The 26,663-nt window shown below is 41.6% G+C and overlaps 1 protein-coding gene across 4 annotated transcripts in view; it reads right to left on the minus strand.

Annotated features, from left to right (window-relative positions):
* The window catches only part of DAAM2 (dishevelled associated activator of morphogenesis 2), a 211,930-nt gene that overhangs the window by 15,542 nt on the left and 169,725 nt on the right, over window positions 1–26,663 (minus strand). For 3 of the 4 annotated variants that reach the window (XM_052805722.1, XM_052805723.1, XM_052805721.1), the window contains 9 exons: window positions 25,024–25,056; window positions 21,360–21,466; window positions 12,545–12,629; window positions 10,844–10,950; window positions 10,035–10,123; window positions 9,101–9,269; window positions 7,203–7,310; window positions 5,674–5,734; window positions 1,073–1,204 (listed from right to left, as the gene is read on the minus strand). In XM_052805722.1, the coding sequence (XP_052661682.1) occupies window positions 1,073–1,204; window positions 5,674–5,734; window positions 7,203–7,310; window positions 9,101–9,269; window positions 10,035–10,123; window positions 10,844–10,950; window positions 12,545–12,629; window positions 21,360–21,466; window positions 25,024–25,056 (891 nt within the window). The remainder of the gene's footprint in view (window positions 1–1,072; window positions 1,205–5,673; window positions 5,735–7,202; window positions 7,311–9,100; window positions 9,270–10,034; window positions 10,124–10,843; window positions 10,951–12,544; window positions 12,630–21,359; window positions 21,467–25,023; window positions 25,057–26,663) is intronic. The other variant, XM_052805724.1, reaches the window with a different exon arrangement.

Here is a 26,663-nt window from a genome sequence, read left to right on the forward strand (position 1 = left end):
GAGAGTGACTGGATGAGTGAGGAGTCTTACTGTTCAGATTCTCAGCCTGTAATTGCCTGTCCTTCGAAATCTAAGGCCTACCAATCCAACAGCATAGGTTTCATTAATAATGCAATAGGTCCCTTAACGCTACAAGAACTGACACCAGCGGTGGAAACAATTCAATCCAAAAGAAATAACACATTTGCTTCATAAAGCCAAGCACTTTTAACATGCCAGCCAACAAGGGCAGATTTGCCATTACATATTGTTTACTTTAGAAGTTGCTCTTCTCTAAACATTTTCCTATGCTTATGATCTTTTCATATAAATTCTTCCTCATTCAGCCGAGAGACAGAGGGATTAGTGCCAGACTCCAATCATCAGCAAAGAACAAGCACCTCCTTAGTTGCACAAATCTGGTAGTGGAGATGCAGACAGTGAAAGGACAAAATGGTCACAGCAGTACCTGAAGAGTAACATGCATATGGTGCTGGCTGTGTAAGAAGGATCCAAGAATGTTGGACAAACCACGCATGTTTGGGATTTCTATCCTTGCAATGAAATACAAGCAGTAAAAGAGAAGCCTAAGTGGAAAAGATCAGGTATTCAGGGCTACCAAACTACCCAGAGGTGCATTTTTAAAGGAAAGGAATGAAGCACAAATGCTCCCAGCTGAATGAGCAGAGTGGGATGATGTCAGAAGCAGAAGGTGAAAGATATGAGGTCATTACCACTCATCACCAAAGGGCCTCTTTTTGAGAGATTGCTTAAAAGGCAGTCCCTTCAACACCACAGCACGGTGTGGTATCCTGGTACGGACATTGCCATCACAATTCTATGCCACACATGGACAATATTAAGGAAGATTAGCAAGAAGTGGGCAAGAGCACTGAACCTTCTTTTAATCGTAAAATACATTCTAAATGGCTATAGACCAGATTAGGAAAAGTAAGAAACTTCAGCCTAAACCATTTTCAGTGTCTATTATAGTTATCACTACAGTCCCAGCATCTGAAATTGCTGCTTCCATTTTGATTCAAGCTTTTGACTGAGCCAGTGAAACCCCAAACACTTCAAAAGGTATTCTTACCTTGTCTCTAGCTTCATTGAGAAGGTCTTCCAACTCTGAAAAGCTGAAACTGGCCACAGTGATGAAATCACTCATGACCGGAACGAACCTGTCCCCTGATTCCCACACGCGTCTCTTCTGATAATCCAGTTCCTGAAAGAGAAGTAAGAGATATCAACAGGCAAGTGTCAAAGATTCCTCGCTGACAAGGAAGGGAGCAGGGAAGCCCATCTATTTCACTCAGTGCAGAGCATGCTCTGCTCCCACTCCACACACATTCATCCAGAGCTGTAACTCAGAAACCACTTTCTCCCTAAGACAAAGGTTTTGCCTTTTCAGCATGAGACGGAAGGTTAAGGTAGGATGAAGGAAGGTCTTAGTTATGGTTCCTGTTATCCTCAAACAACAACTGCTCCCAAGAAACCCATCAACATGTTGAATTTCTAAAGCAACATTATAATTTAAGCATCAAGTACATGAAATGCTGCATTTTGTTTTCCTATGCAAAATGACAAATAATAGAGAACTCTGATTGTGTAGCAAGTGAACTTGGAATTTTTAATAGTGAGTTTCCCTCCATCTTCTCTTCCCGTGATGATTCCAAAGGCTGTATACTCAGGGAAATGTGTACATGTGTGAATAATCTATATAGTTCCTAGCTCTGGATCTCCCCTTTAGTTCTCCGAAAAGCACTAGGTGGGCAGCAAAAAGACATCAAAATTGATTCTCCCACTGAAGAACAAGCAGACAGACATCAAGTGTAACATTTGCTAGCATCCTGCTAAGCAATAAGCATTAGCTTGGATGTCATAAAAGTCACAGAGGTATAAATTGAGGCTATCGCAATAAGAAGATTTGGGGGGGGGAGGGTGGGGGAAGACATAAAACCATAGGAAACTGAGCTCTATTTGTCCACTACCTACAGAAAGAAAAAAAAAATTGTAAGATTCTTTCTGGCTCAAGTATTTTAGTTTTAAGCCAAGATTACCCATGCTATCTCTTCCCTTTCTCTATTCACCATGCTTGTGGCATGGAAAGAAATAGAGAGCTCCTCAAAATGACTAAGTTATAGTAACACTGGCAGTCTCACATGCCTATGCTTGGCTTGTGTGCTGTTGACAGTCTCATGGGGACAATGAAATCGCAATCTGGGCCGCATCTTTATTCTCAGCTGAATAATCAGTGGGAATGATAAAGCCTTACTTTCTCTGTAGGGAAAGCAGCATGAAACAGCAGGTCAAGTTACAATCTGACCTTCTGTTCCCTTTGGAAAAAAATATTTTTGTGCTGGCTGCAACTCCAGCTACACACATGTTTGGTGCTCTCTGTTACTGGTCATCAAAATACTGGTTCACTGAGCCAAGTGGGTAGGTTTATAAGCATCTATGCTGAGAAACTCCTTGGGATTTGCTCCACGCTGCTGCTGAATGCAAAGAATGACTTTGGACATCAACAATCTAAAATCAGATGTGATATATCTTCTGGTCTGATGTGAGCTGGTAAGAGAATGTAACCACTACAAAGAAAGACCACAAGGCAGAAAAGAGGCAGGAAAAGCAATGAGCAGGTGGCCAGAGAAAAGTCCACATTAAAGAAGTGCTACTTCCCCTGCTTTATATTACATCCTCTCCTCCACCGGTTTTCCTAACACATCACAAGAGACAGTCCTGGGAGCACTACTCAGTTACATCACTTTGCAATGAATTGTCTCTATGTTAAAATCACTTTGAATTGGACCTTACAAGTACAGGAAATGTCACTTCACATGCTTCTAAGAATTATGCACATTTTTTTCAGCCACTCTTTCCCATTCTAGTTTTTAAGCTAACTTTAGCTGACAGTTGTTCTATCCCCTCCTCCCCCACCTTCCCCAGCAGGTGAGTATAACAGTTCTGTATCTTACTCACTATTAAAAGCTATGACATTTGGGGCTGTTACCAGAAAGAAATATTTTTCAAAGTAAAATTAAGATTAGGTGCTCTGCCTTTCAATTTTAAATTCAGTCCTTCCCTGCATGACTATGTAGTCAACCCGACAGCAATGCCAGAGAATAAGAAACTCCTCTGTATCTTCTAGAAATGGTCTATACTAGTCATAACAGCACAACAGCAGAAGCCAGCACTGCACCTGGTGGGCTGGGCTGCTGGTTCTCTAGAGAGGTGAAATGATTCAGCCATGGCAGTGGTTTCTCAAGCAGTGGTTATGATCTCCTTGCTGTGTGAAAGAAGGACTCTGCTGACAGAATTCACTTCCTGATTTGGAGAAGACCAAGAACTACTTAGCTGTCCTTCTGGGAGCATCCTACACAAAGGCAATAGTTGCATGCATGTCTTGAAAACAAATGTGTCTTATTTTTACAAAGAAGCTGCAAGTGCAGGAAGGCAAAGTGTTAGTTGTACCTTTAAGAACATCTGACTGTGAAACTATTTTTAGCTTTCTATTCTTAAGGGGCCTTGAAGAAACTTCTCAGTCACTGGAGCCAAGGCTGTGGTGTGAACACAGTGGAATGGAATCAAGAATCACACCTTCCCCTCCTCCCCCTTCCACCTGACAGTGATCTTCTATTGTTGCTATAGTGCTGCTTTTTACACGCCAGAAAACCACAAATTGAGCAAGCAGGCTGGGAGGTGCTGGCAGCCCCAGATGAAAAATACCATGGCAGGGAGAAGACTGAGGAGGGAAGATGGTGATTGAATGGGAAGGAGAGGTTGCCCATGGAACCCATGTATGGGAAAGACCAGAAAAATTGGCTGTAAAGGCAAAAGGACAAATAACCCAATCACAGAAAGCAAATCAGAAGTAGGTACTCACATTTCAATGGGGGGAATGGTCTGTCCCAGCCAAAACTGGGCCTCTCTTCATGTCATGAACTCCTTGTCAGCCTTCCCTTTACAGGTGCTTTTAATTCCCAAAACACTGCACTCCATGTATGCAGCAGTATCTCTTCTCATTGCTGCATTCTCCCTTACCCAAACAATCCAGAAATAAGGTTTGGAAAGTCCGTTTTTTTATAGGAGGATCACTGGCCAATTACATGATGAACTGCTGGAGACAGCCAGACAGCCTGGGGGCCACTGACAGGACAAAGATCCCTTCCTCTAACCCCAGAACCAAACCAAACTCAGGCCAGGTGAAAGGAAAATGAAGTCATCACTGTCTGTCTCATAGTGGATGAGAAGGACTGGAGAGTCCTGTGTCAGTTCCTTGTAGATAGGTAATCCTTGCACAGAAACCACCCAATGCAATTCCCAACAAGCGGTCCCTTTGCCAGCCATCCCAGTGCAGAATGTTCCCCATTTGGAATGCTCCATTAGCATTAAACTGGCATAAGTTGAAAAAGACAGATGAAACATCCTGAAGACAGAGGGACACTGAGAATTGTAGCTAATAAAACCCTGTTTGAAAGGGCAAAGAACAGCTAAAGATGGCAGGGACCTTCTTGAGTTCCAAAGACCTCTGCCTTGTCTCTCAGCACTACCCTTGCCTTAGTATATCCAACAGGCAAGAGATGCCAGCACCAACCTGAACATAGGATTTTGTTCCTATACTTGCAGAAAGAGAGAATTATGCTCTTAGGGTCCGAATATGTTTATCTATGCAGATGATGGGAGACATTAAGGGACAGAGACAACAGAGTGACTTTAGCCTTTAATCTTTTTCAACTGCTGTGCAAACACTAACTTGCCATTCCTCACGTCAGCCCTTGTGAGAGATAGCTATTTGTAGCTGCCATTTCACAGTGAGGAGGCAAACACATGGAGTTGTTCAAAGCTACACACATATGTCAATGGCATAAGCAAGAGGCAAATATGAGATTTCCTACCTCCTGCCACCAAACACGGTGTCTCACTCTGTGCTCTCCTGCCTCAGGAAGGCTGGAGTCTTTCCCCAGGAACAAACCCAACACATTAACTCAAGGAGGCTTCCAGGTAGGGGAACCACAGCTGACACACGAACTTGTGACTCCTGGGAGCATTTAGGCCCATCCATCATCTTTAACTCTTATAATTCAGTACACACAACTGCATCAATGCACCATTTGTACTGTTCTCTGTTGAGATGGAAGGTTCTGCACTACCTAAGTACAAATTGAACACTGCAACCTAAGTCCAGCTTAAAAGGCTTTCATTAATAGCAGGAAAAAATGCCATTGTTGCTTTGCTTGCCAGCTCAACTCCCTCATCTTTAACTAGTCTATCTTTTCCTTCGCCTTTCCAAGGAGTGGTTAGGATAGGTTAGGGTTGCATATAACAGTGCACTACCTGTTTATTACTACTCCAAGAGCCATGTGGAACACTTGCTCAGCAGCCAGCCATCCCTCAGTAACAAAGAGCAAGAATTTTATTTCTTCTTTCAGTCCATGTCATTTGTCAAGCTGTCCTTTCACTTTCCAGGCTGAGATCAAAAAAGCTTTTCATTAGGCTTAAGTCTGCTAAGATCATCAGCAGGAGCCCCACATGAAAAGCTTTTATTTGTTTTTTTTCTTGGTTAATGCATTCTGGAATGGAATGGAAAGAAACGGAAGAAGAAAGCCCACTTTCTCTTATCATAAAATATATAGTGCCCCTGATTCTGAGTGAGATATTTTAAGTATGGCACTGTGGAAACCTTCAGATACTTACAGCTTCAACAGCTTTCAGTCCAGTCTTTATGTTGTTGACTTCCTTCTCCAGCTCTACCAGGCTGCACAGGAGACAGACACAGAGCAGATAAAACAAAAAGAGCAGTGTTACACAGGAATACAGGAACTGTGCAGCAGAGCATACAATTGGCCCATCAAGTCTGGTATCTGGCCTCTGGCATCAGCCATGCCAGATGATTAGAAATGAGGGGAAGGGGGTCTATTAATGCTCTGTGCTGCTTTTTGTACGAGATGTAAGATGAGGCAGACCCTGCTCGCTTGTTGTCACACTGAAGATTGGGATTTTCCTGGGAAGAAGAGAGGGGTTGCCCTCGGAACATCTGCCCTGTGAGCTGAGCCTGACCCTCCAGCAAGGAGCATATGCTACATGGCCAGCTTGCAGTAATCAGCTGACACATAAGCAAGAACCCCAGCTTTAGCACACACATTACTGGGGTCTCAGATTATCTCTACATATGATTCTTGAACCACTTAACTACTAAATCCCATTAGCAGTACATTTACATGTGATTTTTGTTTTCCTCACAGTCCAAACATTGTTTTTTCCATTTGCATTTCTACCATATGGTAGTCCTTGCAAGCTTACATTGTAACTGAGCGTATAACCCTACTGTTAATGTTAATACATGCTTCCCTAGACACAAGTGGTATACTGAATTTCTGCTCACATATACAAACAAGAGTTTTTATTTCTAGGACTTGTATGAAAAAAATGACTTTTCATTTCCAGGTAACTAGTTAGTACCTATTTGTGAGTCAGCAGGCATCTCCAAGTATTTGATGAGTAGTAGTTTACATCTCCAAACCACCACTAAAGCCTTATTAAATGCCTTTAAGTGTGAACCTACATTTATTTTTTACTTGTCTTTCATTAGCTAGAATAGTTCCCTATACAAAGAATCATGGCTAGGCAAATAGTATGCAAAAGTATTTTTGAGCAGTGCTTTGGAAAAAAAAAAAGCTAGTGTTTTGGGGGATGGCTTGTGTATTCATTTTCCACAAACAGCTACAGAAATGGAAAAAAATATCATTGAAATCTGTGCAGAAAGTATGATGCTTTCCACATTTCTGTGCAAGACTGATTTGTGCAAAAGTTTGAACAATCTTCCTGTAAAGGGTTTACTGTAGCTTCTGTGCCTAATTGAATCTGCCTTGGAAACAAACCTTCAATTATCCAGAAAAAATAGCAAGTGACTTAAATGAACAACCATAGAATATGGTGAGTGAATTACAAACAACAACCAGTCTAGTTACAGTGTCTGATTCAAAAATAAAGTAGATATAGGTATATCTGAGTAAAGCTGTCAATTTAGTTACCTACAAATGTTTTTGGACCAAAATTCTCTGTTGATGTGCCTCTGAATAACATCAGGGATGTGAGCAAAGGCATTTCAGCTGTAAAGCTGGCCATGAGTTTAGAAGACAGCGATAAAAAACCTGATGATTATTAAGTTAACAGAAATCACTGGGAACTCCAGTTCTGGGAACAAGCAATAGCACTGGACTTACTTGACTTTTGCTGCTTCTGGAAGATGCTGCAACTCAGACTGAATATCTAGGATATCTGGATAATTCTTTTCAAAGATCATAATTAAGTAGTGCAACAGTGTAATGTTCCTAAAAAAAAAAAAAAGGAGGGAGAAATGAAAAGGAATATGGTGATAAGAAGGAAAAGGATGGTGGGAGGATTGTGACAAATGAGTGAAAAATACTTGGGTAGCAATTGTGCTTGCATGAACAAAACAAACAATATATCAGCAGTTAGCAGGTCTGTTATTGAAAGAAAACTATCACAGACTGAAATGAATCAGTCCTTTATGAACCATCCTTCCTAAAACCTCAAGCAATATATTGTGCCTTGATTCATTCTGGAAGCACCAGCGTGCTTCCATCCACCTGTGTAGATGGTGTAACAGAAAAGAAAATTGTGTAACACTGTATACTACTTGTCCCCAGATGCTTCAGAGAATAAGCAACTAATAGTACTAAAGTGACATTAACTCATAAGGGAGAAGTAAATTGTTCTCAGAGGCAATGTGGAAAAAACCTAAGAGTTAACTAAGAAGAAGAAAAGGTTCTTGAAGACTGAGGAAGTTGCAAAGAAATTTCCTACAGTAATGAAACTGCTATTCTTATGAATAGTGGTCAGGCTCACTATTACAAAAGCAATGGCAGCTCAGGTAGGAGTAGATAGAAATGAGAGGTATGAGAGATGCAGGAGAAAGTTTAAGAAAATTTGTAAAGTAAATGGTGAATTTTGCATCAGTGAATTTTGCATGTAGAGAGAACTGCCAGCTGTAACAGCTACTTGTGGTGGGTGTTACGTGGTTAACTGACAGGCAAGACAGCAGATGGCCACTGCTTCACACAGACTAGAGCCTGGGAGCTGGGAACTGGTGAGAAAACAGAATATGCACAGGACATTTAACATATGGAAAATCAAGCCAAGGTACATTAAGGCAAAAAAATGTTCAACACTAGCTACAGAAGTGTTAGCCTTGGAATACAGAAAGGACATGGTGGTAGTCAAAACAGAACTCTTAGTTCAAACTCTATTAGGTAGGGATGAATTTCCTACAGCTTCTTACTGCCATTATTCATTCTGTCACAGCCTGAAGTCATTTCACCACAACTATGGTCTCAGCAGGCCTCACAAGTCAAGGAAGGTGTGAGTTAGTAAGAACCAGTATAGGAGATCTCCAAGGAAAAACTTAGCGTTGCTGGAGCCCAAAAGTAGTATTCTCTCCCCAGTCACAGCTGGATTAATTCCCAGAACCAGTATGGGGATGTGGGGCAAAACATGGGGTAGAATTATGAAGACCTGCAGCCCATGTCCATAAATAGCAAGTTCCACCTTCCCAAAACCAGCTATTTTCCTTAGCTGCTCTAGATACAACCCGGATCAGTCTCTCTGAGTTATACCTTGTGGTTCCCTTACTGATGTAGGTAGGTAGAGCCAGTTTACGATAGTCCGGCATGAGAAACATATGCCATGTTTCACAGGAGACATACAACTGTGGACAGAGTTTTCTGTGTTTTCTTTTTTGCAAAACCATGGTCATAAAACTTTGGTATAAAGGGCAAATTCCATAGAAATCCCCCTCTCCCCAAAACGTATTTCAGTTATTTGTGAAATACTACATTTTGTCATCTTTGCATAGTGTTGCAGAAATACAATCCAACAACAGATGTGCGTTATCCAAAGGAACAGCAGAATTTGAGTGCTGTGTTAATAGCTGGTCTTAATTGCTGCAGGATTTTTTAGAGTGAAAAGCACTACTTAAATGCTAAATAAGACATTATTTTAAATGGTCTACAGAGCTAAAACCAAACAAAACCCAGTTTCATTACTATGATAAGAGATGCAGCAGCACAGTAACTAACTCATTTATGGCCTTCTAGCCTACCTGTCTATACTGGATTTGGTGTCTGCAATTTTGTTCAGGCTGGAGACTTTGAAGCCGTAAGCACTTCCTCTTTGGCCCTTGTTCATATAATTCCCAAAGGCCAGAACTACCTCCAGGAGTTGCCTCAAACGCTTGCTTCGGATTAGTTCTTTAGATGCCAGAAGAATGGCTTGAAAAGAGAAAAAAATGAACAGGTTATTGCACAGTGGCTGTTTTTAACATGTCTGGGCCCATAATTAGAAGTACCCTAAAATGCCCATCTAACTATTGCTCAGCAAATGCTGCAACACAGTCTCTGTGTGTACTGTCCTTCCTGCACCTCATATGCCCAGAACAAGGACAAATGGAAGGAAGATGCACTACATCTAGCCTGTAGGATGCTCCTCTAAACCCAGGAGCGAGTCTGTTCTGGACCTCAAACTAAAAACATAGCCAGCGAGAACAGGGGGAAGGCTTGAGCTCAACTGAAAATGCAGAGTAGAATACATTCACCTCTTCTCTGCAATAATCAGGGATGTGGCACAGAAGCCATACACTCCCCCCCCCCGCCCCTGCCCTTGTAAGTTGTACATTCTCAGAATACCACTGTCCTGAGGCATCTATTCTAACTGCCTCATGGAGAGGGAAGGTGCAAGGATTTGAGGGCGAGAAGGGAAGGCTGACCTGCACAGAAAGGCCATGAAAACTTTTGGCAGCTCAGCACAGCCTGGTAGTGCACTGTCACATCTGTCAGGTCATATTTACAGTGTAACAATCATGAAACTGACTTTATTAAGTCAATGGGTACAAGAAGAGCATCTGACAGAATTCATTTCCTTGCACATGACATGCCTTGGACTCACTGGCTCTAAGCCATAGCACCTCCTTTGAAGACAAGCCTCTGTTGACCTTCCCTGCCCCTCTACCCAACTCTGAGCAAAAGCTTTAGCCATACCTTCCACTTTTGGTTTTGCTTCTGCCAGCCTTTCTGGAAACTTCTTCTTAAAGAATAATGCTTGCAGCCGTTGCTGATAGTGGTCAATCCTGCATGAAGGGTAGAGGAAAGCCAACACTGAACTGGAACTGTATTGTGAAGCCCAGGGCCAGTATGCTGTCTATGTAATCTACTGGTTGGATGTTGAGTGCCACAAGGCCTATGCATGGAACTACGGACGTAGTTCAAACATCTAACACTACATAATCAACCTTGTTATGAAAATGGAGGACCTCAAGGCACGTTTTGATCACAACTGAAAAGGAGCTGGAAGAATTCCCATTACTCTCAAAATATGAGAGTCACAGCAGATGCCAGCTGCATCTCAATTAGCAGAACAAGATGTTAATCCTGATTGGGGGTGTAGCAAAATTGGAACAAGAAAGAAGGTCAGAGGATGAAGAGATGGGATAGCTGAAAGGAAAAAGGGATCTATATGAAATCCTAACCCCTGGCTACACTACATCTGATAGTTGGATCTGAATTCCTTTTTGTGTGAATAAGTTTAGGCAGAGGAGGCAGATTTCTGTCTGTCATCAGGGGACTGGTCCTTAAATGACAGCACGGAGAGTGCTTATCGTCAATAAAAAGTTTGTGTAATGAACGGAAACATTTGTAACATTTGTGGGCTTCTGGCAAATGCAGGGTATAATGCTGGCCCACAATCTCTTGCACATTCCCCCTCAGTGCCAGATGATCCATTTTCAATAACAATTACAGCTGCTTCCAAGAAGTCCTCAGTGCACTTTCCCATAATGTATCAAACAGACCTGCTCATTTCAAAGAGGAAACGATCCGCCCGGGCCATGCGCTCAATTTCATGTTTATGCTCCTCCAACAAGTCGGTATCGCTCTTTTCAGGAACAAACTTCAGCAGCTAGAGTGACAGACACAAACCAAACACTGAGATGAGAGATCAAGGGAAAAGGAGAGAGGGACAGAGAGGCACAAACAAACCCTGATGGAGAGAGAGAGGGCCCTCAGATTCCTCTGCTATCATGGGGAAGCTTTACGTTGACTCAGCCATGTGACTGTAACTTCAAAAAAGTGCAGCTGCGGTTACAAAACTGACTTTTTTTAAACCTTTGATTGCTGTTCTGTCTTTATCCCTCACTGACCCTATTAGATTAATTTTTAATTCTATGGGGAATTTCCCATTTCTAAATCCTAAAGGCCAAGTGCTACTGCAACTTACCCAAGGGGAAGTACAGAGAGAACTTTGATTCCCACACCATTACTTGGAGTTTAGATTGGTGCAAACAAGAGAAGGATGTGTCCCACTCAGTGTGAAGTACCCATCGTGCCTGTCCTAGAGTACACACAAAGCCTCATCTATCTCTCTCTTGGATCTGCCCTATTCTGCTGAAACAATAAACAATAACCAAGTGACTGGATATGTGTCTGACACTGGCTGCTATTCATATGCTGACCTTAAAAGCTCATACTTTGTCAGATTTTTGACATATCTGGTGGTAATTGTGCTTTAGAATGGTTATAAATATTGCCATGCACACAGCCTCAGCGCACACCCACAAAAACTGCTTACAGGGCATATCAAGCACTTTGCTTTTTACCACTTCTCAATATTTTATCCCACTCCCCAAAAATGTGATATTCAAAGGCCTGGAGCATCAGAAGTTTGCAGTGAATTCTAGAGCAGCTGTGAGCATTCAGATAACATGACAAGTAGGCTATAAATTTCCAAAATGGAAAAGCTTTTTGTACACAATTAAATACTGTGACTGCACACAAAGAAGGAATCACATTTGTCAGGCAGTTCAGAATTACAACATTTTGCGCACTCCTAAGGAACTTTATCATATGCATCTTTGGTCAAAGCATCATCTTTCATCCTCTATAAATTGGGGAAATCAGGCAGTGGCAGTTTAATTGATTTTTTCCCTCTCACATGCTACGCAGTGAACCAACTGCAGGGGACGGAAGGCACCGATTCCCTTTCTAACTATTCTAGTTAGAATGTGAGATCCTTTCTAGTCCCAGCTCTAACCATTGACCTACATGGTGGTTCATGGCATCTCCCAATAGAAAAGCTGCAGGCAGAGAAGGGAGATTAAGAAAAAGAAAAGAAAAATGAAAAGAAGAAAAACAACAAAAAAATAATCAGCAGTATAAAGAAGAGATGGGAAAAATTATAGGAAAGTCACAGGTTACAAGAGAAGATGTGAAAGGAAACCTCATACCAACTGTAATCATGCATATTTTGCATCAAGAAGAGAAAACTGTTATGAAATCAACCTGATACAAATAGAGTTACACGAGGCAGGTATATCTGACAACACTGGAAAAAATACTTTTGTCATGCTCCCGTGTCCAGTTCCACTGACATGATAGGGCCAAGTTCAGATCTGCAGACATACTAGCAGAGCCAGTACATATATCCACTTACTTTAGGTGAAAAAAGGCAGTGAAGGACTTAAGAGTAAGATATATCTGACTGTAATCTTTCTCACCTGCTCAAGCATATCTTTTGCTAAGTCTTCTTGTTCATCCATCTTCAAGATTGCTTGTCTGATTTCTTCATTAGACAGCTTCAGCCTTTCAACAGTATCAACATTGTACCATTAGTGCAAAGCTTAAATGACTGACAATTCAGAAAGTAGGAAGCCTGAAAAGCTGCACTAAAAAGGCACAAAAGAACCATAGGAAGCTCTACTATGAAGCTGCTGTTCTAGAGTATTCAGTAAGATGAACAAATCAGTTCCAAAGGCAGAGATTTTACAGATCATATGTCTTTATGCTCTTCAGCTAATCAAATACACATCAGAAATTAGATGGTGATTAAGAACAATCTGGTCCTCACATAGATCAAAAGTGCTTCCAACTTCCCCCATATCAGATACCTCCCTCATCAAGTTCTTTTGCTATAGTAAAACCCCTTAAATCCATGTGACCTGTAAGTGACTGTGAGCCCATGTAACAGCCCAGCTTGTGAATATTGAAGTGTCTCCCAGAGTAACAAATAATGGGACTTATCTTTCCCTTCTAGATCTAGGAACAGGGTTTCTTGTAAGAAGACTGGTTGTGCTAGGTAAGTTCACTCTGTCAGCAATCACAGCGGAAGAAAGAATTGACAGCATCTATATATCCATGTTTCATATCCAGTATGAAACAAGCTCTGAAAACAAGAGCTTATTAATATTGTCTGAGGTATTAAAATTACACTCTCCTTCCCACCTACTCCTGTTCATCTGTGTGGAATGAGTAAGGGCCATCAGTTACAACAAAACACAGAATCAACAAAAAAACCTCTGAGGGTCTCCACTTGAAATCCAGGGCAGAGCAGGAAGAGTCAGAATTCAAGATTATTGAGAGGTTGCTTGATAGATTACATGAAATGAACTTGGTGGTTCTCAGTGTAGATGTCAATGAAGAAATGCACAAGTGACAAATTCTATCCCACCACCCCCAACCCATGACACCCTCATCAGTCATTTCAGGAGAATAGGGGAGGACCAAATGAACCATAAAGGAAAGGCTATCCACAAGAAAATCTCAATTTTGTGACTGAAACAGGAAAGTGTGAAAAGAAGTATTTGAGGAGTGAAGTCTGCAGTCTCCATGGACGTTCTACAATCAATATAATTAATGAACAGCAGAAAGAGAAAATGCAAATATAAATGAGAGACACGCTGATGCACGAGGCAGAATGTTTTTGTCTTCAGTGCTAAGAAATTCCATGTTTAAATTTCACATTGCTATTGCCATTTGGATAGAATCATATTTTTGGAACTAGGTAAAAGCAAAAGAGCAAGCTTTATTTTTACAGACAGGAAATATTACTAAATCTAAGAAACTTAAAGCATTTTAGTATTACCCAATATAACCAACAGCTGGAAACTAAAATATGAATTAGCAGACATTCGAAAGCTTTTAAGTATTACACCTCTGAACTAATTGCTCTCACTCTGTTCCTAGCTGGTCATCCTGTCTGCTTTTGACAAAGAGGGCAAATGACACCAGCTAAGTAAGAGAAAGCTACTGAATTTCCAGAAAAGCTACATAATCGGCCACGCTTGGATGAGATAGAAGGATTAGAAGTTTTACAATGAAAAGGCTGGAAACTTTTTACTTTAGGTCATCAGTTTGACTCCAGATCAAAACAACAAGCCTCAGTACATGGGGTTCTGCATGTCTCTACAATCTCAATCAGAAAACTGAAGTTTCTTTTGGTTTTAATAATCATGAATTGTAAAGTCCATGGCTGTGTGACCCTGAACTGATGAAACCCTGTGACCGCATGAGGGCTGTGAAGTATATTGGTGGGTGTGGGCCTCGCTCCTAGCAGACACATATACACATGCCCAGACAATTTGGTGCCTGCAGATTTTCAAGTGCTACATTTTGTTGGTTATTTTTCCTTTAGAGAGCACCTTTAGATCTTCCAGGATCCGGAGTCAGGGCACGCAATAAACCAACCCATGAAACACTGGGGTGGGGAGGGGTGGGGCGTGGGTGCTACTTTCACTGAGGATAAAAAGAATGAGGGCAAGTTTCATGTTTTTTCCATGCAAATAACTCGAGCAATTGCTACACTGACCACCCCATTAGACAGCACAAGTACCTCTGTGTGTGTTTGGGGATGCAGTAAACAGGACCAAATATACAGGTTTGAGGTACATCAACACAACAGAAGGTGTAGTGCATATTATTGCTGATCTTGTTGTTCTGCCCAGGAGCCCAAGGACTTCAGACTCCAAGGTCCTCTGTTTGCTCCCATTCATTAGCACTAAATACACTTGAAAACATCTTCTGTTCAAAAATAGTTGAGAGCCCCAAGGACAGACAGTTATACAAACACTTTGATTTCTTGGATGATTCTGTGCCCTGCCATCAGCAAAGAAACATCTGGTTGAATGGTTTAGGCCACACTAGAGAGAAGCAGAAAGCTTGCAAGCCCCCTACCAAGAAGCAGTTTAACTTCATCACTTACAGGCCTGTAACATGGTCACAGTGCCTGCAGGTGTGCATCCTAGATTATTACCAATCCAATTACAAGTACAGAAGGATTTACAGCAAAACAATCTTACTCTTCCAAAGTGGGCTTGTTCCTCTTCTGGGGCAGGACCTATTTCAAGAGCTGTAAGCATCAACAGCACAAAACAGGGATCTTTCCCACTTTAAAAACCAGCTGAATAACTGGCCAAAGAATTGTTAATCAAGTGATTCTTCTTGTTTTTATAAAAACTCATACCCAGCCATGCAGTAGATCTTAAAGATGGCCAGCAGTAATGTGAAACAGATGTGCTCCTTTAAGCAGAAACAGGTGAACTGATTAAAGAGGAACCTAAAGCAGATGTGTAAAATCTTTCAGTTTAGGACTGAATAGAGGCATCCCTCAGACCCTAAAACTCATATGGGACAGACAGCAAATTAAAGTGGAATTATGGCCCAAAAATTTACACTACAGAAATTACATTTCAGTATCTATTGGAAAGTCTGCAATGACTTTCTTACAAGCTTTGCAGATCCAGGCACTCTTCCTTCAGCTGCTGGAGACAACTCAATTCAGAACAGCATACGATTCAAGCTGTATTCTCTCTGCCTTACACTTCACCAAATCACAGATCCTGGCATCAGAACTCAGGAAGTAAATGTGACCAGAAGAAAACACAGTGCCCCTTTCCTCAGCTGCAGCACATTCATTCATAGCACAGATATTGACCGTTTTTGTTCAACAGCAGCCTGACGCTGGTCAGATGAGGAAGGAAAAGGATCTTTACTGAGAATACTCCCTCCTTCTTCCCTCACCCGTACATCTGGTGGCAGCATATGGAAGTCCAACTGCTTGAGTCATCTTCAAGCAGTGTTAAAGCTCAACAAGTACCAAATAACTTCTGATATGGTACTTAGCCTGCCTCCCTCTATCCCCTCCGGCTTCATAAATAATCTCTATTGACTCTGCAGAGTAATTCATGACTAATCTCCCCAGGACACCTCCACTGATTTAACACCAGCATCACTTGCAGACATCAAGTGGTTTATTGTTTTGTCCTCTTGGAGAAAGCCAGCACCTGACTCTGAACATGCCTGGGAGACACGTTGCAGTTTTACATCAACTTCCCTTACAGACATCCAGTGCTTGCTCATTTTTCCTCCTTAAATATACCCATTGATTTAACCTGCAGTAACCTCCGCCCTTCATTCCTCCCTCCCATGGATCAAAGCAGAATACTTGTCACTCATTAACCATCTCCCCCTCAGAGGAAAAAGTAGGTTACTTCATGGGCTTGTTCCTTGGATCTTGCTTAGCTTTTGAGAAAGAAGCATGCTTGCCTATTAGCGAAGAACCCAGAGTTTCGCTGGAGCTACATTAAAATCCCATACTACAGGGATCACACTCCCACTCTTCCTTTACCTTGGAGAAGGGGACTGATTATCATGTATCAAGGCCATTTTCTGCTTCAAACTGAACTGAACTACAGTGATTCCAAAAGATGCTACAGTAGTAGCTGTGACAGTGAGAGGCACTGACTGATACTTAGCTGCATCCTAAGGCCAGTTTGTACAGCTCATGCAAATCTTAGCTTTTACTGACTGCGCAATTCCCCATCTCCACAACTCATTTCACACAGGCTACTAGTCAATTCACTCCCAAAATTTGTGACTGGGACATAAGCCTTCTCTTAGCTCCTGAGCTCTCCTAAGGCTCTGTACAACTGCCAAGCTGCAGGCTGTTAAATGTCTGTGTTTTGGGAATACTCATTGTCACTACCCCATAAAGGCAGGAAAAGGAGATTTTTCCCTGCTCTCAGAAGAAGCATTCAGGTGTCAGGCTGGTCTAACTGCATGTTCACTCAGAAAGATGCAGCCACTCTTTTCACATACTCTTATCTCAGTTGCCAAGTCATCTTGTCAGTGAAGATGACAGTGCCTTAACCTTTTGGGGACAACAGTTGGAACATTTTACAAGGTACATCTTACACCATTATATCAACATGTTGGGAAAAAAATCCACCAGTGCCTTTTCAGCACTTCACTGTGAAAGTATTCTGCCATGTGCATAGAGAAACAGGCTTTTCTTTTCCTCCTTCAGCAAAAGCTTATGAGGGACCAAGCTACTTTGCAACCAAATACTCTCAATTTCCTACCAAGAAGGATCTGGGCTGGCCGTCTTTCTGAGCCAAGCAGGGCATAGCAAGGCCAAACTTGGGAATCCCCAAATTACAGTGACATATTGATGAGGCAGTGATTCATCTTTTATCACAACCCTACCTACTGGTTCCTAGTTGTGATCAAAGATGGGATGGCACCAACTGACATACTCAGTTTAACCTTAACCTTGGGGTTTATCATACTCGGAATTGCAGGTAAAGCCTTTTAGTACGGACCTTAAATTAAAACCAGAAAATCTCTCTAGGAACTCAGGAGGCACTGTTTATTGCCTAGTGTTTTTCAAGACACCACACTGAGGACCTGAACTGCTGAGTCAAATGAGCTGTTTCTGTATCAAGATATGAGCTGTACCCCAAAATATCATACTGCTTGGAATCTACCTTGAAATAAGGGTGAAGACTGTATTGTCACATGGCAGAAAGGCACACCAGGACTGGGGGCACAGCAGAGGCAGTAAACAGAGACTGACATTGGCTGAATAGCTTGTCCTCTTAATGTCTGAACTGAAAGGGTTTAGAAGCACTGAGGAGGCACAGCTATGTGAGAGAAATACTTGGTCTCTTTAGTATTCTGGTTAGAAATGCTGCACAAGTCCCTTTTCTTCTCCCTTATTGATAGATGTTTGAATCGACAATCAGAAAAGCCACAAACATTTGGTAAAGCTGCCTGCTAGTATCTATCTACTGTCATATTCACATTTAAAACTATTTTTGTGTAGTTAGATTCTGCCTACTACTGGTTTTATGACATTTTGCTAGCACTCCTACTGTTTCCAGCCTCTTGAGAGGGTTATTGCTGACTAGTTGGGCCACAGGAATAACAAACACATCTCAGAAGAACACTGACATAATGATTTTGCAGGAATTCATGCAAAATAACTTGCACAAAAAAGTTCCATAAGTATACATTTAGCCTTCTTCTGAGTAACATGTCTCATAGAACTGGACCTCTCCAGAGCATTTCACAGAGCAAGACAGTAAGTGATATGTCTTAGGCATGTTCTGCAAGGACCATTTCATGTTATGCCAGAACATTCAAAGATATGGTACAACAAAAACACTAGAGCAGCAAAAATACTAGCCATTACTTAAGTAACGGAGGCAGGGAGAAGCCATACTGGTGAGAGAGGTCAGAGAAATTTCCAGCTGCTAGGTGAAAGCAGGGAAACACAGGGATCTGGGATGACTCTTCCAGACCACACAAGTCTGACAGTAAATCTTCAGCCTGGTGGAAACTGAAGACATCAGGAAATTCATGACAGACAGCAGATTTCCAGTGTGACAGAAATAACTGTAGGTTGGAAACACCATTAAGAAAGCCAGATTTGAATCTGGTGGGCACCTGGACTCACCACAGACAGATGGTCCCATGTCCTGGTTGAATTATGGCCTTCTGGAAATACTGTGAGATAAATCGATCTTGTGCCTATTCAAACCTTTACAGTTGGCCTATGGGACAGAGCTTCATTTTGGATCCATCAGACTCCATTAAACAAGGACAATTACATCCTTCCACTGCAGGAAAACTGAAAGTTGCTGCTATCAAGTAGTTGAAATAGAACTTTTTTTTAAATGAAAATAGAGATGAGAATGGGGAGGAAGGCTTATGAATCTGTTAACTGTCAGCAAAAATCAACTAGCAATTCAATTTTAATCTCTTTTCAGTCTACCATACTCCTGTCTCTCTGCAAAAGAAAGCAAAAGACATCTATTTCTCACTTTAGCTAGGTTTTGGCTTGTTGGACCATATGAAATATGAGTGCTGCCTGACACTTTCTAACACAGTGTTAGTAAAACAATAACATTTGAGTAGTGGAGGGAAAGAAAACCCAACCCATGCAGCTATTTTACTTTAAAGGACACGACAGTTTAGTGTAAACAAAGGGGGAATAAACTACAGGAATATATGCACAGTAAGAGTCAATTAGAAACAGCTGTTGGCAGATACTGTGGCGACCTGAAAGCTGGGGCTGCAGCTCAGGATTGCACAAACTCTCTTTGTTTGTCACCAGTTTTAAATCCCCTCTCATTGCACGTGTGTGCACACCCACATGCACACATGTGCAAGGTGCGCTGCAGGAAGAGCAAGGGCATGGCAGCAGTCAGGGATGATTTGGCTGGGAGTGTCTCTCCTTCAGGGTTTAACCTAAAGGAGGAAGAAGCGGCTGAATGAAAAAACTGCAAAGGGGTCATAAAACCCTTTCAATTATTGCCTGCAGCCAATCCTCCCAATTACTGTCTTTAATAATAGAACCATATAAGCACAAAGAGCAGAAAAAGGCATGAATGTTGAGGTACCATTTTATTCCCAAAGATTTTTGATTTTCTAGTTGCATTTAGAAAGGAAGTTTGGGGAGGAGTAGCAATCCTGGCCCAATTTGTAAGATATTTCTGATATCCTGGGTGTAAACTATCTATTGCAAACATTAAATGATCTAAGCTAGTGACAGCCCTGGTGACTGGTGTTTCCCATAGTGCAGCACAGCGAAGTTAACAGGGCACAATGCAAACTGGCAAGCTCCTTAGGGACAGCGAGCTCAGTCTGCAAATCTCTATCATCAATGTTAGGCCTGCTAACAATAAGACCAGGATATTTCCTAGTAGAGAAGTTGACAGTCACAAAACACAGCTTTCCATCTCTGGTTTGAGTCCAGACTAGCAGCTTGAGATGGACTGGCTTCATGGCACACCTTGTATGAACACACGCCGTGTACCCTGAAGTGCAAGGTACATGTTTCAATGACACTTTGCCGGAGGCAGCAGAAGGGAAGAAAAACCACAGAGACTGTCCTTTCTCTCTATCACCGTTTAGAGAGGATTCCTTTCAGGTAAGAATGGGCCAGACTTGCACAGCAGAAGAGGTGAATGGTGAAAAACACATACTGCTGCCATCCACACTGCTTTTGTTTTGGAGACAGATTTTTACGAATAAATATCTAGTGTCATAGCAATTCATGAACCACCTTCCTGGATCTTCCTCAGCCCAGCCAGCTGCACACATTATGTTACCACTTCTAGGAAATGTTCCACCTGCATACATGAGTTAATCTGAACCCCAGACACAATTTAGCAGGTCTGTCAAACAACATGAAAATCCTCTTGCCCCTGTGCCTCCCCATTCCTCTGCCCCAGCCTGCAGTCAGCTGCAAGACCAGCAAAGACATGCATTGGCAACTGCTGCAGAAAGAGAAATGTAAGCCTTCCCTCATTGCTGGTTTGGATGGTGGGGGTCCTGCTGACATGCAGGCTAATGCCACATGAGTAGCATAATGAGAGCCTCCATAGGTTTCACTAAGCAACGGAAAGAACTCACTCCAGCCCTGGCGGTCTGGCTGCAACTTTACTTGCAGACAAGCAATCACATCCATACGAACCTGCATTTTCTACTGATCAATGACACAGGTTTTTTGCTCAGTACTGGCACAGCTTTACCAGGTTCTGCCTCCAGCCCTGCTGTCCCTTCTCTGGTAGGAAAGGCAGCTTTCTCAGGTGGATCAGTGTCTGCACAAATTTTATAGTTAGTGACAGACATCCAGTCTAGTACTCATGTTGGTAGAAAGACATGAAAAGCATATAGAGTGCCCTGATGTCACAGTATTTGAAGGCATTAGTCACTGCAGGAGCATGCGAAGGCAACTCCTGGCTTCCAAAACCTAATTTACAAATACAAGACCTAATTCTTGAATATATCTTCTTACATTTACCACTTTTCTCACCATGAGTCAAAAATGACAAAGATGAATATGCTGTATTCCAGGGAGATGCTCAAAGCAACATTTAGAAAGAAACGTACAGAACAGAGACAAATTACATACACAGAGCATGGGGGACACATTACTTATTTAGAGAAAGAGCTGCTTTCATCTGCCTATGAGTACTGATAGTTTTCTGGTGATGAGTCTTCAGAGACATCCTGGTGTCTATGGGTTCAATGCACAAAATATGTGTGCATATGTTTATTAAGTGAGCTAACACTTCAGAGAGACTTGTGCTTTTATGACACTGCAAGAGAGGTTTCTCTGAAGCAAGCTCTGCAGGTATTAGACAGCAGGTCTAGCTGGGAAAAGAAACATGTCCATTTGTTTAACTCGATCCCCTCTTCTTTCTACATTGACCATGGCATACCTTGTGAGCTAAGGCTTAGCACACTTACTTGGAAAGGAGAATGACACAATTCTGGGCCCTCCGGCCATCAATCACAGAGAGCTCTTTCACCTTTCGTGTGGAGAGGTAAAGGTCTTCTGTTGAACCCATCTCTTTCTGCATATAATTGAAAAGGAAGGGAAAACAATCAGTATTATGTTTCTCACCCAAGGCTGATAGACTTAGCTGAGTGTAATGAGCAAAACCCATTCCAACCTGGGAAAATCGACCCTCATGGTGAGAAAAGGAGACAAGACGGGCAGAAAACATGTAGGTAGATCCTGTATTACTAGACAAACAGAAGTCATTCATTACCACCTAGGAGATCATCTTTGATTCCAAATAAAGGACTTGATTCTGACCTATTGGACTCACTCTACCAACAGTTATGTTATTATGTTAATGTACAAAACTGGCATGACAGGAAAACTGGGCACATTATAGTAAAGCCCACTGGTGTGGTGTCACAGCATATCCTTCAGCAGAGGCCTCCTGCAGGGGTTACACAGCATTCTTGAAAGGCTGCAGCACAATCAGGAAAAATCCTTCCATCATCTCTTGAGGCTGCCACTGGACCAATCCAATCCGTATTATATGAGAGATACAAAGAGTAGGGCAAGATGGCATTTATCTTACTAAATATATCTTACTAAATGGTCAACATCTACATCTGAACTAGCCTCTCTTTTTTAAATTAATTAATACCTTAAATCGTACAGAAACCACCCTCTTTCAAAGAAGTTCTCTGTATATCCCCATTGCCAAACTCATCACCTGGAAAAATGGAAAAATCCCCTTCCAAAATGTTTGTCACAGCACACAGAAACTATTTGCAAACCCAGTTTGACCATCCACACACCTACTGTCCTGCCTACACACCAGAATCATGGGATTTGTTTCACTTCCAGAGATTGGCTTTCTGTAGTTACTTTGAGTACCTTTTAACACCGTTCCTTTAAAGGGAAGTAGATGTAATGATAAAAGGTGTTAATCCTGGATAATAGCTCTCTAGTTACTAACAGAGAAGAGGGAATTGGAAACAGGACAGTTATTATTTTCCCAGCTAACTGCTGCTGGAACCTCTTCAAAAATGCCTTTCCATGATATCCATATTGTCATGCCTTGAGATTTTGAGATTTACCAGTATAATCTAGCTTTGAATGCACCCATCAAATTAGCAATGTGACTTCTTTCTTAGCAAATAACAGCAAGCATGCTGAGTCAGATCAAAAGGTCCATCTACCCCAGTATCCTGTCCCTGAGAGTGGTCAACAGCAGATACCCAGGGAAAGGTATAAAATCATGGCAAGCATACAGTGGTGCTTCCCAGAAGTCACTCCCAGTACTCAAGGTTCTGCAGGTCAAGGCTTACTTATATCAGCTTGACCAATCCACTCCAAGAAATATTGACACCCAAGTATTTAAGAGTTAAATGTAAGTCATAGATTCATATTGCTAGTTGTCATTTGAGTTCTTGGTACAATCAGCTACAATGAGCCTGTGTTGTTCCTGGATATACAAAGGATTCATACAACCACATCCAAATGTGCTGCAATGAGCCACCACCAATACTAAGTGCATTTATAAGCAGGTACAATGCACCAGCTGAAGACAAGCACACAGTAGTTCTGCTGGATGTGCCCAAAGTGTCTAGCTTGGCAGAAAAAAATTGCAACATTACTTGATACATCAAATAGCATTTCCAAAAAAGGAAAAATTGGGCATCAGGCAAGTTTATTATTTCTGAGAGAATAACTAACAATACAAAAAGCAGGGCACCTCCAGTATAATCTGGCATGTAGACATGTCAAAGTTTTCTCGAGTTTCCTCAGTTTGTGGGGAGCAAGACAGGGGAACAGAAAGATAGGCAGCTGTTAAAGGTAAGAAAGGTACTTATTGGTCTGTGCTCTTGGTTTAAAAGCCTCACTGTCCCTCACTAGCTAATGCCTGCAGAGAAGGACACCTGGTTAGTGTTAACTAGTACCCATCCCAAGGAAAAAAAAAATTATTTCAGGATTTGGCTGTGTATGTGAGGTGGGGGTTTACATGGCTTCCCCTAAAGCCATTAAAGCCATGCAGCAGGGATTGGTATAATAGTCTCCATGCTATTTCCAATTCCCCAACCCACAATGTTCAACACAGATGAATAACTTGAACTACTTAGACGTGGCCCACTCCTTGGTCATAAGGAGTGGGCTAGTCTCATCTAAAAATATATTCTTTTCAACTCATATTGAGAAGAGAGATATTTATAGATACTTGGAGTTGTGCGTAAGCAAAAGCAGATGAAGCCTCAGGTTCTACTGAAGCTAGATTGCAACTTTAGCTGAAGGAAAACAGATTGCATATGGACTATCTGCATTTTCTTAGACACTGAAAAAGAGGAGCAAGGGGGCAGTAGTGACTAGCTTTTGTGAGATAGCCCAAGCACACAAAGCAAGCATAGCTGGAGCTGTTGTCAACCCGACAGACAAGATCCCTAAGTTTTATCCCACCATTCTTTACCAACTTTCTATCTGGGATAACATTATGTTATGTGCTTTAAAGAGTATTTCAGAGTTGAGATTTTAATTGCAAATTCAAAAATCAACTAAAATTTCAGTGCTGGAATGACTAGACATGTGGAATGTGTTCATCATATTGCTGCCCTGTTTCAAATACAGTTTGATTTTGGTCAGCTGCAGAAATTGTGGTCTGGTACCATGGCAGCACCCTAGGTTCTAGTGATTATCAATACTTTAGAGAACTATTTCTACCACATTGAGTTGTTTCATGGTGCATGCTGCCATCATGAAAGCCAGTAAATGGCCCAGAGCCACATATTAGCTTCACCCAGTGGCAGAGGTCCTGACTAGACTTTCCAGATACAGTTCCCTGAGCACTCGTGGTGAGGACTACTTTCTTCTGAAGTCACCAGAGACACTTGTGATGACATCTGAACAGCCCTCTTCTGAGAGCATTGCTCTTCCCAAAAGTGTTGCTAAGAATTTTGCTTAAGATGATGAATAAATTGAGAGGTAGCCAGTTTGAAGGCATGTGGGCGGTCTAGTATCTCTGCTTCACCTAAACACCATTTCAGTCCTTCGCTGAACTTTCTGAGGGTTTCAGCAGCCTGAAATGAAGTAGGCTTTCCTCCAGTCTAACCCTTCGGCTCCTCAGCTGGCACAAATCCTTCTGCTCAAGGAAAGAGCCTTTCAATTCTACAGAAAGAAAGATTTTCTTTATCAGAAAGTCTGTGGCTAGTGAATACATCTGGAGACTTCAGTACTGTCCAAAGCAGATGTACCACAGATGGGAACAGTGGGAGTGAAGGCTCCCTGAGTGCTCCTTTTGTTCTCCACTAGAGAGACGATTACTTTGGTTAAGGAAGAGTTCATGTTCACATTCTATTTTGCCCTTGGTCATTTTCCTCAGGATCATCAAAAAGGGGACTACAGACACCAGCAGAAGCCACACTGAGGTTATAGCTAAGTAAAAGAACACGAACTACTTCCTACCGCAGAGCTAATACAACTAAAGGAATTTTTTGTATCATCTTCCCCACCCAGACAGCAGATGTGCAAGGGCATATAAAGGAGTAGTATGGGATGAGTCATGACCCTATAATGGCATGATTCAGGACTTCACCTTCCCACACACTGCAAGAGGATCAGGAGGCAGACAATGATACTCACCTGCTTACAGGAGGAGGGGTTAGTTAGCAGGTCCTATGCAGGCAGCAGCCACAAATAACGAAGAAGGAAACATGCAAAAAATTAGTCACAGAGAAAGATATCAAGTTCAACAAGGCAGCTGAATTGAAACACACACTGTTTTCTAAAAGAATAAAATGCTTAGCAAGTAATACTGGCCCAGATGGTTCAAAGGTATTTCAGCATTTCTTTGCATATTTTAAATCAGCAGATTTTGGGGAACTAAGAGTTCTAGGTCTTTTCTGAAAAGAATAAATTCAGTCTCCAAAGCATAAATCTCTTAGGTCTTGAAACATTAACTAGGATAATGCTTAAATACCTTTACAAATCTAGTCCAGAGCCTTACTGAAAGAACTGCCAAGGTTAGAACTTGAGGGTCAGTTCTCCTCTTCTGATGCACAGGCACAGTTTGCCATTATTAGTAACAACTTGTTTCAATAGCACGTTATACCCTTTAACAACTTATAGCCAAGTATTTTGAAAGCACTCTGTAACCACCAAAGAAGCCTTACAGCACTACTGGATGACAGACATGAACTATTTCACAACATATTCAATACTCCAGGAAAACACCAGATATACTGGTCAATATTACACAGTAAGATTGGAGCAAGGTCAAAACACAAGTGTAAGAATTCTTGTTCCAGCATTCTGTACACTGGACAATTCTGCTTTCCCTCATAGCCACCAAAAATGATACACTGGGCTTGAGAGAGGAGAAGAGACCCTTTGTCAATTAAAAAAAGAAGAAAGAAAAGCTGTTTAATGTAAATGAAACTGGAAAAAAATATGAAGATCACATTAAAAACAGCAAAGAAAGAAATGTCTTTATCTGTACTCATTCAACATTTCAGATGCAAAAGAGCAGGTCTCTGAGTTGACATTTTTCATTGCAGACATTTGGATGAAGTTTAAAAGTCACAAACCCAGGGTAAACACATACTTGGCCAGAGTGGAGTATTTCCAAAAATAAAAGAGGAGAAAAGACTAAGTGTGAATCAACTGGAAAAGTTCTCATAAGCTTTTGATTCAAAAGCAATTTTGGTTGCCTGGTCTTTAAAAAAAAAAAAAAAAAAGAAAGAAAATTGATAAGGACCTGTTGACTGGAATCCAGTTCACACTGGAGTGAGTATGGATGAAAAAGAAAGTATCACGTAAAGTAATAACAATGGAATATTTAAGGGGGGAAAAAACAAACCCCCAAACCCTCAATGAAAGCTAAAAGGGCAGCAATACACCTAACTACACAAAAACATGAGTAGCTTACATAAGTGATACTCTAGTGTCTGGAGCCACTGTCATAAAGTATGTTTAATGAGGATGGAAGAGAAATGTTCTGAGACCCATGGAGGTCACTCTGAGACGATTGCTCCATTCCAGTGGACAGGGGTAAGGGTCAGGTTAGTTTACAGTTGAATAGGCCAGGGTGCTTTTCAGTGATCAGTAACACAGGCATAAATATTATGATTCTGAGAGTCGGCAGACCAGGACAGCTTTGGCTTTGGATTTTGGGGCCAAAAGGAAAGAAGGTTTTGCAAGGTAATTTCTAGTGAGGAAACTGCAATGTTTGCACCCAAAACACTGGAATGGCACTGTAGCAGGGACCCATCTGGAGACGTGAG

Source organism: Harpia harpyja, chromosome 13 (assembly GCF_026419915.1).
Source record: "Harpia harpyja isolate bHarHar1 chromosome 13, bHarHar1 primary haplotype, whole genome shotgun sequence".
Classification (NCBI taxonomy): Eukaryota; Metazoa; Chordata; class Aves; order Accipitriformes; family Accipitridae; genus Harpia; species Harpia harpyja.